Source organism: Notothenia coriiceps, unplaced genomic scaffold (genome assembly GCF_000735185.1).
Source record: "Notothenia coriiceps isolate Sejong01 unplaced genomic scaffold, NC01 NC01_scaffold00012941, whole genome shotgun sequence".
NCBI lineage: Eukaryota > Metazoa > Chordata > Actinopteri > Perciformes > Nototheniidae > Notothenia > Notothenia coriiceps.
Window position 1 is genome coordinate 114,174 of NW_011345642.1, and position 17,887 is coordinate 132,060.

The following is a 17,887-nucleotide window of genomic DNA, read 5'->3' on the forward strand; positions in this document are numbered from 1 at the left end:
GCCTTGGCAGTCTCATCTAAGAAAATGCTGATGTGGAAAAGAAGACTGTATGAGGACATATAAGATCAATGTGCTGCATGTACCTGGAATGACACGTGAAAAAGTGCATGTCTAGTCTAAAACCACAACAAAAACATAGGCCAAGAATCAGTATCAATAACACTATCTTTAATTGTATTATTATAGCTGCAGGCTAAATAGGGACATGTCTCCTGACTGTTAGTACTGAAACAGCTACTATTCATTGGTCTGAATTGCATTGATGAATCATACCTTGGTTGTCCTCTTCCATGTTTGCAGCCTATAAATGAAAGATCCTCGAAAAATCGGTCAGAGAAACTTCCGTTGTGCAGGGTGGAAAAGGGGATCTGGTATACAGCAAATACGCGAATTAATTTCCAGGACGCATTTGGGACACAGGTCGTTTTGCGGGCAGCGTCTTTCTTTTGGGAAATGTTGTGTCCATTTACGCCTCACAGTGGTGAGGCAGTCCCCTCCGGTTCCCGTCAGTCAGTGCGCGCTGTGTGTCTGTAGCAGCAGCCGCGTCTTTTGCCCACAGTGGACGAGCGTGTTATCCTTATCCCTACAAATACGCCTTCACTCCACTAGGAGAGTAGTTTGCATGGCTGCGTAAAGCCGTCCATCACACCTGGTGGCAATATCGGAAGTATACGTAAGTGTAACTTCAAAATAAAAGATTACCAAAAGGTTTATAAAAAGCTTTCTTTTATTTTGGAACTAAAATCAGGAAGTGCGGGGGCTGTTTCATGTGAATCGATGCTACTTGTTAATCACATCCCAGCTCACACAGCCAGTGCTGCGCGTCATCAGTCATCACCAATCATCGATCACGTGACTCCAGGCAATAGTGACATTATACCCAGCAATATATACCTCTATATTTTTGTATTGATTATACGAAATGGTTTGATGCTGCTATGGCATTGGGAGCTATGTCAGCCACCTAATTCAACTGATTAATTAATGGCAATTACTGGAAAAGATCGAAAGAATGTTTTATATTTATTGGGGGCGAATATTACACTATATGTGGTGGACGAATTATGATTACAAATAAGAAAATACTAAAATTACTTAATTACAATTCAGAATTATGGATTAAAACATATTAGGTAAAAATACAGATGTGTTATCAGCGAAATGTACACTAATGTAAGATTACTGATTGCTCTTAAACACTCCTTTCAGAGTGTTATGAATAATCCCAATATTCCCGATCGGAGCATCCCTAGGTATTAGTATTAAAAAGAAGATGGCAAACAGATTTTCTTTTTTACACTTACATGAATTAGTGAGCAACAGACTTTGACATTAAATGTAAATCACTGCATCATATTGCATAAGCCTCTTATAGGTTGTTAAAAGGTAGTTTTAGCCAGACTTGAGTAAATGTTTTGCTTTTAGCATTGCAAACTATTATTTTCCTAATTTGATTATTTTGTCAGAATAGGATTTTAAAAAAATGAATATGATAATTTGATCATCCTTTTCCACACACTATTGCCAGTCAGGTAGACTTAAACTAAAACAAAGCATTATATTCTATAGGAGAAATTATTTATTGCAGGACTTTTGTATGTATACGGGACACTAGGTTTGAACTTACCTTTATCAGCACACAGAAGATACTGAGGCTGACATCTGCAGGTTTTCTTTCATACCTCTCAAAGTTTCATTGGTGCAAAAACACTTTATAGATTAACATGGCCACTAACCAAGCATTGTGACAATCAACCCCACAGCAGAAATTATTTGAAAGAAGTACACAGCAGCTCAGAATGCAATAAATTAAAATCAATACTCCACTGGAAAAAACTAGCAATCTGAAACAGACTGATTTCAGATCGGACTATGAGAGCTTGTGGAAAATACTTACATAAGCAAAAAGAGGCATCAGGTTGACACACACACACTCAGACACACAGAAAAAGAGAGAAAAAGCTTGTTTTTACACACGTGTTTTCAATTATAGCATTCCTGCCTCCACAGAGAAGGAGGGGGTCTCACTTCCTGTGTGCATTACTCCAATGGTCAAGCATGAACAGATGTTTTAACGTATTCATTCATTTGTTTATTCATAAGTGTCTCTTTTGGAGAAATGTTTCGTTCTCAGTCCTCTGTCCTAAACAAAGTGACACTCTCCAGACATAACACAAACAGTTCTCCTGGTTTCTCAGGACCGTGAGGTCAAGGCCTCTTGAAATCTAATCAGATCGGTTTGACTGGTTACTGACACTCTAAGCATGTGTTAAACTGCACACCACATCCTTGTGAATGTGTCCTTTTCACAGGCTGATATTCTGATAGCTGTATATCAGATATACCTTAAGTTTGCTTCACCATCTTCTAAAAAGGTAGTGGTTTAGGAACTGAACAGAAACTGCGAGGCTAAAGTGAGTCATTTTCGAACAAAATCACATCATTACACAATCCAGTAAACCCCCTCGATCCGGCACGATCCAGTCTGTTGCAGGGTGGTGCCGGATGACAAGAGAACGGAAAACTGGAAACCTAAACACAGTGACCCTGAAGTAACACCTGCATAAACGCGCTGCTCGTACTGGCCTAAGGTGTTGGTTAATATATCAGATATTTGGGGAAATGCATCCAGACAGAGTTTCAGACATTCATAATGTGCACAAATTAGGAGAGTGGAAAACACAAAAGAAAACAGGAACGGTGGAGTGTTAGGCAAGGGAAAAAATAAACCACTCTGTTTGGGCCCGGCAAGCTTCTTCCTAAGGTTTTACACACCAGGAGGATTGAAGCAAAGACATCATCACACAGAGCAACCCCTGATTTGAATGTTTTCTCTGCTACAAGTGTAAAATAGGTCATATGCATAATAGCTTTGGGAATATGGTTAAACAAATACGTTGTTGTACGTTGTTGTTACTAGTGTTACTGTCCATTTGTCTCAGTGCTGGACCCGGTTGAGCAGAGCATCCTCATTGAAGATGTTCCATTAAAAGCAATTCCATTCCTGAGTCTGTCTCTCTGGCACACAAACACACTCAGTGCGCTCTACTCCAAATAAATGTCATGCTAATGTGTTTATGAGTCACGAGAGAAACCTCTTGGTGTGGCCCAGTTATTTTAAAGCCTTAAAATCAACAAGATATCAGTTTCGTGTGTGGTGAAAGACTAACGTTTGTGAGGACAAAACCAAAAAAAAAGGTTACAAAGTCATCCTGGAGTACAGTCTACGGCTTGAAGTGAACATGTGTGGGGTTTTTAGGGCTCAGTGGGTCCCGTGCCACTCAGGGTGCGTGAATCCCCTCAGGGAGACGCGCGTCTGGCACATACGTCTGTGGTCCTCCTGACCGACTTCACGTGACCTGATTGAGCAGTCATACTTCTTCATATGCTCCAGTCACCACGGCGATGCCCGGAGGGTGATCACCTCCTCCATTTAAAACTGCCCAACCCATAATTATACGCACACAGACACATGAGCAACCCCCCTTTTTCTATAACTCTCACTCCCCAAAAGCACTCCCTTCATAATGTAATCAAGTGGAAATCATTCCGAAGCATAAACCCGCCTGGAGGTATTTGAACAATGCAAATATACTGTAAAAGGCATCAGCGACGAGCACTGTAGTATTTAGAGACAGGGAGGCAATGTATGGCCCAAAACTGTATTATTGTATATGCTTGCTAAGCATATTAGCTGAAGCACTGAAGAGATGAGGCAGTGAATTTAACCACATAAATACTTTGATAAAGAAAACTGAGCTCCTTTTTGTGGGGGATTTTATTGGATGTTTTGCTGAATCAGGGGTGGATTTGGGAGTTTTTGTCCATCTTCCTCTTTGTGTTTATCTCCCAAATCATGGCCTAGACTGTCGTAAACCGGGGATGTGACAGGGGTTTCACACCTCCTTCCTGGGGTGGAAGGTGAAAGGGTTCATCTTTGGCGTGTGTGACAGAAGGTCACAGGATGCAGACTGAGCAGGATTTCCTCCTTCCTTCAATCTCGTTTTATATCCAGCTCTGCATCGCGACCGCCATCTGATCGAAGGGCAAAGTTGAGTTCATTTTCTGCACCCAAGGACGCATATAAGTAGAGTCTTTATTTGGAGTCTGTCTGCCGGGCACAAAGGCAGCAGTGTGTGCCCGAGAACTTGTAGGTGAAGCTGCGTGTGAGAGAATGTGTGTGTGTGTGTGTGTGTGTGTGTGTGTGTGTGTGTGTGTGTGTGTGTGTGTGTGTGTGTGTCCACATTCAAAATACAATCCTCCAAGACCTGCTGTGGTTACATAAGAAGCTGCAAAGGTTATTCCACGTAGAAGTTTCACTACTGAGCTTAATACAAGGGTTTGCATGCCTACACTCCAAAATGAGGTGAAAAAACACAAACTATGCTCATCAGTAACCCAAGAAGTATTTGTATTTCTCATCATTAGAGACATCAGGAAATAGTGTATGAGCAGAGAGGAGTGCAACATACTGGATAACACATTAACATGGGATAAAGGCAGGATCTGATGTATATAAATGAAGCCGTTAAGTCAAACGCAGCCGGCAGTCAGAGCATGTTAACATATCATTCTATGTGGTATATTGATGCTGCAAGAATGAAAATTAGGTCAAGTCAATTTGCTGTTTTTGTGAGAACACAACGCTTGAAATTATTACAAGGCATCATGCAAAGCAAACAATCATTTCAAATACTTCTTAATGCTTTGCTCAATATAAAACTGTATATTTATAATTAATATAAATGACAATATAAAAATATCAAACTTACACCTCCTCATATTAATGCTCTTTTAGCTTATGGCCTATTTTAATCCCACAATATGATTAAAGCACACATCCCCCCTTCAATGCTCCCTTCTTTGCCTCCTCCTTTCCTCCTTTCCTCTTCTCCTCCCCCATCCCTCTCTCACTCCTTTGATTCAGTTTTGAGGTCAGCATGGAGCTCATCTCCGCACCTGATCTCATCCTGTTTAACGCTTGGCATATGCCTCTCGTCCCCCGGTCAACAGCATTCAAACTGAGGGGGGACTCAGGTTTATTTAATGAAACCACACAGAGGTGGATACTCACAGAAAGGCCAGAGCCTCAAACTGAGAGTGAAAGGGATCAGCATACATCACAGTGTAAAAGACTAAAAGCATCAGGATTAATGTTTGATTACATTTTGCATCTGTAATCCATTCACTATGCATGGATGTGATGTATTAATGGGTGTAAATTAAAATGGTTCATGAAGTACTGACCGACATCATGTCACAATATAAAAGTTGTTTGTTAACAACGGAGGAAAACAATTATTTGACATGAGTCACTTTAGAAACATGTGGAGTTTAATCATCTTTTCCTCATTTGGGTATCGACAGTAAGTTGCTCCAACTGTAATAATAAAGAAATAATAAAAAAAAGGCATTGCTTCCTGTTTGTGTTCAAAGCACAACATCGATGGCAGACAAAGACTTTTCAAAATGAAGTGTAACAGAGCCGTGATCTAGATGTGACAAGATGTGGCAAGGGGGATGTCATTGTGGTTGTGGTTAAACTTTATAGGGACAATAAAAAAAACGATGTTTTATTAAGAAATTATAGGGTGGATTTGTTGATCAAAGGACATGTTTGTGTGAAATGTTTAATTAAAGAAGTGTCTAGGTCTTCAACAATGTTTCAGTGTTACGTTTCACCGGGTATGGAGACCCAGAAACTAAGGGATATACTTTCTGTTCCCAAGGTAGTTGTTTATTTTAAAGGAATAGTTTGACATTTTGATACTTTTTTGCGATCTGGTTAAGAATTGAATGATAAGAAGATCTCATATATTTGTAACTCTCTGCAAGATAAGCGGAAAAGGACATTTTCAAAAATATGTCAAACTAGTTCTTTAAGGTCGAAAAGGAACAAAACTAAATTGATGCATTTACTAGAAGTTTACAATCATTAATGGAGTAGATATAGATGTCCCTCTGAAAAACTGGTTTTAAAATGATGAAGTAGAACATTTAAAATCTCACAAAGTCTCAATATCCCACACAAATAAATTGTTTAAGGTTTATGAATAATGTGTATGGAATTAAATATACTGCATTGCAGCTTTGATTGAATCCCTGCTGCCATTTCCATTTGCAGTGTTATCACTCTTTCACACTCACTCAAATAAAACACATGTGAGCTGCTGCAGATGCCAAAGGCTAAAACTCTCTAATCTTTATTCCACAAACCCTTTTTTTCTGAGGGTACAAATGGTGGTTGGCAAAAACAGAGTAAAGATAACCCGACTTATCCTCCATCTATAGACCCCCCCCCACCCCCATCCCCTACTCTATGATAACCCTATTAAAATATTTTCCTCTGGCAAATCCCTGAGAAATAAATCCTCTTTTTTTCAAGAGAAAGGGTGTGGGTTTGTGTGTCACATGGAGGAATACAGTTGCCTTGGAAACGCCAGATGAATTTACTCTGCAGCCTGGCATCGGAGCGACTGCGAGGAGAAGTTTGCTGCCCAGTGAGGGTGTCAGCAGTTTAAAACATCTACTTAAAACAAGTGCACCTTCAAGAAAGATGCCAAATGGGTCTGCTGTCTAAGGCTCAATTGCTCAGTGTTTCTTTAAAGATGGATCACAGAGGGTCTTTTAATTGATGTAGATCAAAGAGAGAAGAAGCAAATACTCCTGAGTGTAAGCTGAGTTCACTTTTCCTTTCCAGCAGTAGAGTTATGGCTGACGTTTATTTTTAAAAAGTGTGTTAGAGTAAAACCAATAGACAGATAAAGTTCTTGTTAATCAACAGCTTTGGTGTCTGTGTAATCGCTCCTGTATCAGCCAGTGCATCCTCTTTACAGATGTTACAGCTTGTGATGTCTGTTTTCATGCACAAGGAGGGGGGTGCAGTGCTGTGGAAGGCTGCCTCCCCCCTGTGGACAGAGATGGTGCTGCAACAGTTCATGCTAGATGGATTTATTTTTGAAATGTCAGTTATATACTGTATGTCAAGGGGGCTGACAATAATACCAAAAGGTAAAGGGGTGACTGGAGCCTAAATTGAAACTTGGATTGTTTTGAGGGGAAATGTCCACAGAAGAATGGAGGAGAGCTTGTGTTAAGACCATAGTGTCTATATTTTAAAAGGAGCAAAAAACATTCTTCAATTAACAACTTGGGCATTTCTGATATTTGTTTTAATGTCAAAAAAAGTTTTTCATCATAAAAGGGCTGCATTGTTAAAGGTCCCATCATATGCTTTTCCGGTTATTACCCGTCCCCTTGTGTGTTATGTAGCTTTTTCTGCATGTAAACGGTCTGCAAAGTCACCCTCAAAGTACACCCTGTAGCGAGTAAAACTCTAACACAGAAAAGACGTGTCCATGCTGCCCCAGAACGCCTCGTTGTACATTTGTCTTTTTCCATTGTTTTCTTCCCGGGGCCTATTGACGTCACTAAGTCCAAATGGACCAATCCGCACACACACAGCCTGAGCTCCACGGAACTCAGACCCCACGCAGCAACCAGGAAACGACACCAGTAATCCAGCTCACACTGTCCTCTCCGCGAGCCTCAAAGGGTGGAACAGTGAGCCCCGCAACGTCCCACCAACACGGCACCCAGACCCCACGCAGCATTCTCATCTGGTTGTCATTACTGGTGTCATTTTCTGGTTGCTAGCAAACGCCATTGTAACACATAAACACTGATGTTCAGCTGTAACGGTAGTTGACTCAGAACAGAGTGGGCTCATAGGGGGGGCAGGAGCACCAACAAGGCGTGTAGGACAGAGAGTGAATACACATACTTTACAGAGATGCTGTATTACCTCATTCACACCAACGCAACTCCGGCTAGAGCTTTTCAGGTTCAGAACCGGTTCTTCGGTTTAGCTCCGGCTCTTTTCACATGCCCAGAGTCCGACTGGTGCTGCGTCATTGCGTCATCGTTTGCGCCAAAGCGCGCGGAAACCCCTCACAGCTGACACCGACAACAACAATAACAATGGCCGATTGTGCTCCAGCTTCCTCTGTACCTCTTCAGAAGACCAGATTCCCAGTAGGTAGCTGGTCTCTTCAGTGGACCACTGCTGCTTGTTAAGTTTCTCACTCGTTGTGTACAAACTGGATAAAATGCGGGCTTTTTGTTGTTGTTCAGGAGTTGATCCCGCCCCTGCCCCCGCCTCGACGTAAGCGTGACGTAAGTGGTGCTTTTGCTCTGGCCGGACAATTTTTTGGTGCTTGAAACCGGATTCCGGAGCTAAGAGGCATCTCCACTGCGGTGTGAACAGGAAAACCCGGTGCCTTTCAAGCTCCAGCTCCGAACCGGCCCTGAAACACCGTTGGTGTGAATGAGGTATGTGACCTCAACAATGGAATTATGATCAGTAGAAATGGCCATGACATGGGACCTTGAAACGTTTTGAAAAGATTTGACACTTTTGTCTTGTCTTGTTGAAAATATAAGTATAAGGGTTTGTAGAAAAAAACACAATTTAAACATCCATGGTTATGTTGGGAAATGTCTCATGCATGAAGTGAAATGGTATCAAGAACCAAACGTTTTTTCTATTATTATTATTATTATTATTATATTCTCTTTGTTTCTCTGGGTGTGAAGTGGGGACAATGTTTGACGTTTCCCCTTTTTACATTACAAATTATATATTGTATTATGTAACAGGTGATACAAGAACATGAAGGATTTGAAGGTGTCATATTTTGCTATGTATGTTGTCTCAAGACATGCATTAACAGGAATGCATGTATAAATGTTGATTTTTGTTGTTGTTTTTTTAAAGAGGAGCACTTTGGTGTATTCTTTGACAGCTAAGAAACTCTAATACAACATTAAAAAAGTGTAAAAGTCTTGGGATGGACTAACTGTGTTTTAAAAATGTAGTTTTGCAAACCTAGAAAATAAAAGAAAATCAGAAAAAGGCTGAAAACTGTGATTTCATTAATTTATTACTTTCCAAATGCACTCATCCTTAGCCTCAATTATGTGAATTCCAACCAGACGCTCACATTTTCCACAGAAATAAAAACAAAAGCAGCTAAAAAAAAGTTTTAAATTAAAAGGTAACATTTTCCCCACGCCACCTTTCCACTGCCACTGATATGCAGAAATAACAATGAGTGAGATGACGTGTGTGCAAACAGAAAGAACCATGCAGTGATTCCCTTTGACACTTCACTTTATAACAGACCGTACGTTTCCAGTAGAGGCAGCTGTACTGTTCTGCTACAACAAAGATGTACCGCTGATACAGCCAACCCCAAATAAAGCATCCCGAGCCACAGCATGCTTGTTTGTGTCATGCGGTGCAGATATTTACTTTTTTAATTAATGTGAGATGTTGACACTGAGCACTGAGCAGTTGTTGTGTCAGACAATGAAGAGAAGCTAAAACGTACCACAGTAACAATCATTCATTTTTTATTCCAGGCCAAAGTCCTCAATATCCAGAGGTAAAAGGAAGTGTCAAAATCCACCAGTCATCTGACGTTATCTCCTCAGACAGGCAGGCGGCTCCTGGTTGTCAGGTGGCGAGTTAAAAGGGTTAACGTGAGGCATTGTTTCCCCCTCCACCATCACTCATCACCGCTCATCCTGGCTCTTTTTTGCTGACTTTCCTGCTGTCCTTCTTCTGCAAAGGCACTGGGCTTGTGTGGCGAGGGCTGACCGTGACGACGACCAGCTGTGTGTGTCACTTTGATGCATCGTCGCACAGAATTAAGTGTCCACTTTCCTTCAAATTGCTGTGTAGTGCCACACAGTTCCTTTAAGAGGGCTGCAGCACGGCATTGGCCACGATCCATCGATTTCATTCCAAATATAGGGTTGAAGATTCAGTGAATTTCAATGTGCACCTGTCAAGAGATGAGGAGGCTGTAAGTCAACATATAAAATGAATGGATAACACACTAATCTATTTAAAAACAAATATGTTAACACACTTTTGCAATCGACTTTAAGATCAGCATCACATGCTTAGCTGCCAGTTTATTAGGCATTAGATTAATTTGGAAGGCAATTTGTGGTTGTAAACAATAGATGAAAGAATTGTAAGTGTAATTATTGACAGCAATTCAAATGTCAGTAACAGTTAGTTCAATATAATATTTTAAAGTATTCTAACTGTAATTTAACTGTTTTAGTTGTTGTATTATTAGAATATCTGATAAGTATTCATTTGAATCCTGGTTGTAGTGCCTTAAATGTGATTTAATAGTTTTTATATATAATAATACATAGACACTTGTGATGGATGGTACAGTATATCTAATATATCAGCTTAGTCACATCGTTTTCTGCACATGTGATTTCAAATACATTTCTGTTATTTTTATTAAAGATAATTTAGAAACTGCCCACCAGAAAGCTGATTTTTCAACTTTAAAATATCTCCATCAAGTATCTTAATTTAAATTTAATGAATATTATTCTAAAAAACATGTAGGGGAAACTTTATTGATGTCAAAATCTACTGCAAAAGTCCAGGTAATAATACATATAATAATAATAAATAATATCAAAAATAAAGTCTAACCTCATTGATGTGAGTGGGGATGACAACATATTAGAAACGCCTTACTATAACTCCACCAAATTGACCATAACATTTAAACAACGCCGATTTATAAAGATGTCAACCAAAAGAGTGAACATAGTGACCTTTAGGAAGTGGGGGTGTATTGCAGAACTGGTGTACTATGGGCGACTGCATTAGTTTTAGCCATGTGTACAATAAATTGAAGCTAGTTTTAAATGGAGGTACAATTAATCTACCATCTATCTTGAAGGACACATTTAAACAACACCAAAACGACCAGACAGGAAATACACGTATTGTCATGACTTCAGACACTTTAACGGAAGAGTGTTTGCATAATTACCTGTAATCTGACATTAAACATCATCGAAGCGACCAGGTAGATATAAGGAAATCTGATTCGCAATCGCCATGCGAGATCAAAAAATATCAACAAAGTCCTCGTCAAGCCTTTGGAAAACACTCCGTAAGTCCGACCAGCGGAGCCCGAAAACCGGAGCACTAAATAAGACAGACCCGCCATACAGGCGAAGTCAGCCCGGGCGGTTAGTTACTACGGTTACTGTATCAGTTAGTGAGGCCAACCGACGAGTAAAGTGCTGATTGTTGAGTGACAGCTCATATTTTTATCCCTTACAGGCACCGAGCTCCATTTTTATTGTGCTGGTTGTGTTGGCAGAGCTACTCCACCCCAACAGCGTCTCTACCGACCATTACTGTTACCATCGACGGGAGGACTCATATCGATGTGACACAAGGAAGATGAAAGTGTAATGTTTACTTTTTGCCCTGACTTTAGACTCTCAGGCTGATTATTAATAGTTTGTTTAAATTGTCAGAAGAATAACTTTTTTTAAACATACATTCCAACAAACAAACAAGTAGTTTTAATAGATAATTATACCAACAAAAAAAAAACATTATAGTGAAATATTGAATTATGGTGCCATATTCAAATGGTTTTTGGCATTAATTTCCATATTCACTTGGTTCTAAGGGATGTGGACATAATAAACAAATACTCTTCTTTAAGACAAATCCGTTTTAGGACTGCAACTATTAATGTTTTATTGATCCTGAAGTTAAACATCATGTTAAAGTGTTACAGTGACAATAGGTTTTTGTTCCTGCACCCCTCAGACTTTTATTACTATGCATAACTTAAGTGATACCAGGCAGGATTTATTTATGGAATAGAAAACATATATATGTGACTCATGAACTTGTTTATTACATTGTACAATACTTTTATTTCAATATAATTATGGATCAGTAAAATCACAAAATATCCAATGTATTCTGTTCATCAATGTAGTACACTAACATATGGAATTGATATATGTATGGACACAAATATTACAATCTACAAAGATATGAATCCAGAGCTACCTTGATACATGTGTTAATTAACTAGAAGGGAGGTAAATATGTTAACTAAAACAAAGATAAACGTCCTATATTATTTAAAAGCGGAATGTTTCTGAAACACCTGGAAGGCAGAGTTCAGGGCGGACATCCCCTAAGAACGTAATTTCCGCAATCGGTGTCACACTCTGAATGTTCCGTCTTATTTGTTATTTTCTTTTATCTTATTAAGTGGCCATGTACAAATGTAATTAAAATGGCTTACCAACAGACAGACTTGTTCTGGTTACATTACATTCACTGACTTCATAAGACGCAGTGGGTCACCAGCTGATTGTTTCGAAGGCGTTTCCCATCGTTAAACTTGCTGTGGGCGTTTCATCCCAGCACTTCACCGGATGCACCATCTGGTGGTGGCTAGCTTCTTCTTTTTTTCTCTGAGGGGTGGTGGCCGCTGTTTTGCTTCATAGCGTCCGATCAGACCACGAAAGCATGGGAATGTTGCAAGGGGATTTCTGAGTGAACTTGTGTTAAAGTGCTAGATAAGTTACTCTAACTTCCCCACAAGCTCTTTCACACCGCAGGAGCTCCGCTGTACCACCGAAGGCCGGTAGCAAAGCGCTGTTTGGACGTTTCTCCGGCGAGCAATCCCGGACAAAGGAAAGAGACTTGTGAGCTAACGTTAGCTGCGGGCTAACTTAGCATTCCTCTAGCTGCGGCGCAATGCAGGCCATAAAGTGTGTCGTTGTCGGAGATGGGTAAGTCATAACGTAATCGAGCTTACTTTTAGTTTGTGCTTCCCAACTAATATTTAACTTGAATAACAAAGTGTAACATTAGCTTAAAAGGCTGTCAGCAGACCAGCTAGCGTTAAAGCACTTTGCTTCAGTGTTTCCAAACGGGTAAAGTTAGCTAACAAGCTTTAACTTTAATTACTGGTTTATGCTCTATGGGCAGCTAACTTGTATCTTTAGCCAATTTAACTTATTCTCGTTTAATATATATGTAATTATGTTGATGTGACAAACAAATGTATTACAAAAAACTAGTATGCAAGTGGTTGGCTAATCTTAAGATTTAAGTGATTTCGTTGCAGTGTTTCCTCCCTCACGGGTGAGTCAGAAATCACAAGGCAGATAACCTCCTAACCACACTTTAAGTTTGGCAACATTGACTTATCAATTGAGACATTTGAAGAGTAAAGCACCATGTTTGTGTGTTAGTTGTTGTGTTATCACTGTGACGTTAAACATGAGGCGTTTTAACTTATTTATTATTTATTTCAACCATTATTTAAAAAAAAAATACAATAATTTTTAAGGTTAGATTGCAACAGCTAGAGATTGGTCAATGATTACAGAATGAGCTGTGATTGAGATTAATATGGGTAACATCATGTGGGAGGTAAACATACTCATAACTGCTGTTTCAGGGTGTGGTGAATACCACAGCAGCGGAGTCATTTGTGGGCCTATGACTGCGTTTGATTTATTATTTTCGATTTTGACCAAGAGGAAGCTTGCAATATTTAGTGTTCATACTAAAGGCCACATCATTTAAGTTTCATGTCGGCAAATGTACTTCATCTAGTGTTATTGTATGCATAGCTTGACAACAAATCAAGTTCACACTCGCACCGTATCTGTTTTTGACTTGAGAAAAGCTCACAAAGCCACAGAAATTAAAAGCATTTTTATAAGCAAAAATGCCAGTTACAAGTTATAGCATCTCAAATGTTTACATTTGTGTTTTGTGTTTGTTAAATGTAAAATATCTATGGGTTGTGGATCATATGTTGGAAAAACACAACGTTGGAATATAATTAACTGTATAACATTTTGTTCATCCAGATACAGTTTTTAGAAAAATAATTGATCAATAAATAATGACAACAATCGTTATTTGCAACACAACTGCTCTTCAGCTGTACTAAATAGGAAGCCATTTCAATTCAGAACCAGAGTTGCTTTTTGCATGCCTTTTTTTTGCCAATCATAAACTCAAAGTGAATCCACTTTTTCTCCCCTCCAGAGCTGTGGGTAAGACCTGCTTGCTCATCAGCTACACCACCAATGCCTTCCCAGGAGAGTACATCCCCACAGTGTGAGTATCTAAAACTGTAGATCTTATTAATTATGTAAGACTAAACGTTGATTGTCATGCTGTGGACTGCAGATTCAGGGAAAAATATGTTTCGGGAAGTTTTGAGGAAACTGCATCACTGTCAGTCATTATGCCATTTAGTGGCTCTGCAGGAAGTTGATAAACAAGAGTATAGCATCAGCAGAGTACAAATAAGACGTGATGAGTCATTTTTAAGGGAAAGCAGAAGAAGCAAAAGTTCACAACAGATAATTAAGAGCCTGTTTTGTTTCTATTTCCTGTCACAATGTGTCCATATTAATGTGTTTTTAGGTTTATATGAATCATTCTAACATCATTACTTCTGTCAGGTTCGACAACTACTCTGCCAATGTTATGGTAGATGGGAAGCCGGTGAACCTGGGCCTTTGGGATACAGCAGGACAAGAAGATTACGACAGACTCCGCCCACTTTCCTACCCACAGACGGTATAACAAACAAGCACACAATGATGTATTATATGTCACTTATTTTGACCTTCTTTCTTGTGTAGTGTTTGCCTTGAAGTTTTTTTTTTAAATAGTAGGCACTGTTGCATAATGTATTTGGAAAGTTTGTGAACTTTGAATGAATAAGGAAGTTAGAGGGAAGGAAAACCCCCACACCTTTTGAGTGTTTAAGGAGGGTTTAATTTGTCCTGTTCCTTACGGGAGAGGATTGTTATTGGCTTTCATTGACATTTTTTTCTTTTTCCCAACAGGACGTGTTTCTAATCTGCTTTTCGCTTGTGAGTCCTGCCTCATTCGAAAACGTCCGTGCCAAGGTGAGTTCACGCAGCGCCCCTGTAATAAAGAGTGAAGGCTGTAAAGTCGTCTCAGCGGATCCGTTTTTATGACGAGGAGCATCAAGGTTGACTTTGACTGGCCTTCATTTTTTGTTCACGAATGACTCATAGATTTGTAATGATTATTTCTGATCCATGTGTTTCCTCATGTTTCATTCTTTAAAACCTCATGAACAAAAGCAATAAGTTAATAACACATTGTTTAATAAAAGCACAAACTGACATGTTACTAATTAGTTAAGTGGATTGGCTATTCAATAGAATTATTGACGGAGCTAAGATACCATTGTAAAAATGTTTGGTTTAAACCATGGTTTAAACACAGGGTTTTTGTGTTACGATGTGCTCAGAGCTAAATATATCAAAGTATTACACAATTTACACCAGACATTTTCCAAGAAAGGATATTTGTTGATCGCAGTCAGTGGACTTCCTGGGTTAAAGCATGTTAGTCCATCACTGCACTTAAGGGGCAGCAACCCTATGTACATTAACTCCTATTACACTCAGTATTAAGTGCCATTTCTTCCAATAAGCTCCTAATAAATCATAAATACAACATTTCGGTCAGACTTAGCTCGCCAGCTCTGATCCCTTTTCTTTAAGCTTAATTTTTCGGTGAACTATTTTGATGTGTATTGTTAATTATAGGAATGGATTTTATGATAAAAAGCAGGACAAGAGGCCTCCATCTTTTTATTTCCAAAATGTGATCTGGACTTTCACATGCAAACGCTAACAATTCTCCATACTTTGAGATTTTGATTGAGAATGTCCTTGTAGTATTCAGTCTCCATTATAATCAACAGGTTAGCCTGTTTGGTTCCTTAGTAGGGCTGCAACAAACGACTAATTTGATAATCGATTAATCTATCGATTAATGAAACGATTAATCGACTATTCGGACTATTACTGTAGGCTATGCCTTGCACAATTTCTCAAGCGCTCTTATTTAGCCATCAACTTTTAGATTTATCTTGAGGTTGTTTTAGGCATGTGGAAACTAACAATGAAGACAATAAAGATGAATACTTGATTCAAAAATACATATATTATTAAATTAACTTAACAAATTGTGAACAAAATTAACATTGCTTTTTATTTAAATAAAATAAATAATATTTCACATCAAAAGAAACAACAGTGTTTTAACAAATCGTATTAAATAATCTGATGACAGAACTGTAAACAGAATAGCTGAAACTTTAACAAAATAAATAACTCAGTTACCTCTAATCATTAACCCATGTTTGTATCATTGAGTTAACTGCGTGTGTTGCTGCTAGCATACATAACACCTGACGTGGAAACATTACTCGTGGATGGGGCTACAGAGCTGCTAGAAAGACAGTCGAACCCGGTGCATTCCTCCGTCTGAATGTGGTGCACTTTTGCTAAATGTTTAGACAAATTGCTCGTATTACCGCCCTTCATTCAGACGGAGGAATGCACCGGGTTCGACTGTCTTTCTAGCAGCTCTGNTATGTCTTTGCCCTTTACTGAAAGGAGGGAGGCAACTATTTTAAATAACTATAGGCCAACTCTCCTTTACAATGTCAGTTTGGTAAAGGCTCGAACGACTAGTGAGTGAGCAGTAAAGGAGTTTTTATGTATAAAATGATATCCTGTCTACAACATCCAGTCAGGCTTAGAAAGAAACTAGCACCAATCCACGGGACAATGAAGTTGGTGAATGACATTACGGGTATTTAGATAATACAGCAGAGTTGGTGCAGCTCTGTTTATTGACCTTTCCAAAGCGTTTGATTTTGACACCGTGTGATCATCGATCTTGAAAAGCAGAGACACTCAGTATTGGCATTCCGCGCATGCAGTAGGGTTGGTTTGTGAAGCTACCTCTTCTGGAAAGGTTCCCAATGTTTTCATTTTGATGGGCTGTCTTCTGATGGGTTAAACATTTTCTAATGGTGTACCACAAGGTTCTGTTTAGGTCCTCTTTTATTCTCCTTATATTCAACAGGTTAGGTGAAATTGTGATGAGCTACTTTACATTTGTATGCGCGGATGGATTACCGTGATTGTACTGTGCAGGGTACCTCCATTAAGGAGGCGGTTGGTTAAATTACAGGGCTGTTTTTAACACTGGTTCAGGATCAGCTCCTCTGAACTAAAGCTTCTTTTAAATGTGGATAAAACCAAGGTAATGCTCTTTTCAAAAGCTAAAAAGACACCAGAGCCTGTTTTAGATATTGTAACTACGCAAGGGAAAAAACTTGAAGTGGTAACCTGTTACAAATACCTTGGTATCTGGCTTGATGACTGTCTCTCTTTTAAACTGCATGTCAATAACCTGCTAAAAAAACTGAGGGTTAGGCTAGGTTTCTTTTACAGAAACAAGTCCTGTTTCTCACTTGAGGCCAGGAAAAGGCTAGTCACTGTGACCTTTTTACCTGTGCTGGACTATGGTGATATGTTTTATATGAATGCACCGGCCAATTACCTGATCAAGTTAGATGCCGCCTATCACAGTGCACTGAGATTTGTGACAAACTGTAAAGCATTAACCCATCATTGTACCCTGTATGCAAGGGCAGGTTTGCTTTCACTAACCGTACGGCGGCTCAATCACTGGTATCTTTTTATTTACAAAACAATGTTAGGGAAACTTCCATCCTACATCTGCTCCCTGATCTCACGGCGTATTGTAAATGGCTACTGCCTGAGATCGAATGCTGTGGTTGTTTTAAATGTGCCAACTGCTAGGACTGTCTTAGGGAATACAGCTTTTAGATGCGCAGCTCCGCTAACTTGGAACAGTCTGCAAAAGGAATGGAAGTTGAGCAGTTTGGTTCCATTACATGTTTTTAAAGCAAGGATAGATGCTATCCAATCGGAAACTGTTGGTATCTGTAAATGCTACTAGCTATACAAACTGTAGTCAATGTAAATATGCCATATGATGTCCTCTTTGTTTTTCTGTCGTGTTTGTATTCATGTTGGCACCTACTTGCAGCAGGTCACCATTGAAAAAGAGGTCAATGATCTCAATGGGTTTTCACCTGAATAAATAAAGGTTTTGAATTGAATTGAAAGATAGTGCTTA

At 39.3% G+C, this 17,887-nt stretch overlaps 4 protein-coding genes across 4 annotated transcripts in view; 2 read left to right on the forward strand and 2 right to left on the reverse strand.

The window, feature by feature from the left end:
* Nucleotides 1-551, reverse strand: part of cyth3b (cytohesin 3b) — a 30,994-nt gene extending 30,443 nt beyond the window's left edge. Inside the window, exon 1 of the mRNA XM_010773765.1 lies at nucleotides 274-551. Coding sequence (XP_010772067.1) covers nucleotides 274-292 — 19 coding nt within the window. The 5' untranslated portion in view covers nucleotides 293-551. The remainder of the gene's footprint in view (nucleotides 1-273) is intronic.
* kdelr2a (KDEL endoplasmic reticulum protein retention receptor 2a) overlaps nucleotides 1-17,887 on the forward strand; it is a 263,345-nt gene that overhangs the window by 113,278 nt on the left and 132,180 nt on the right. The window lies entirely within an intron of this gene.
* smim10l3 (small integral membrane protein 10 like 3) lies at nucleotides 9,393-11,293 on the reverse strand. The gene is made up of 2 exons (XM_010773764.1): nucleotides 10,875-11,293; nucleotides 9,393-9,848 (listed from the first exon to the last, which is right to left on the reverse strand). The coding sequence occupies exons 1-2, from the start codon at nucleotides 11,052-11,054 to the stop codon at nucleotides 9,828-9,830; spliced, it is 201 nt and encodes a 66-aa protein (XP_010772066.1). The 5' UTR covers nucleotides 11,055-11,293; the 3' UTR covers nucleotides 9,393-9,827.
* On the forward strand, nucleotides 12,168-14,889 carry LOC104947695 (ras-related C3 botulinum toxin substrate 1-like). Its single transcript, XM_010773762.1, has 4 exons — nucleotides 12,168-12,654; nucleotides 13,928-13,999; nucleotides 14,350-14,467; nucleotides 14,740-14,889. The coding sequence occupies exons 1-4, from the start codon at nucleotides 12,620-12,622 to the stop codon at nucleotides 14,872-14,874; spliced, it is 360 nt and encodes a 119-aa protein (XP_010772064.1). The 5' UTR covers nucleotides 12,168-12,619; the 3' UTR covers nucleotides 14,875-14,889.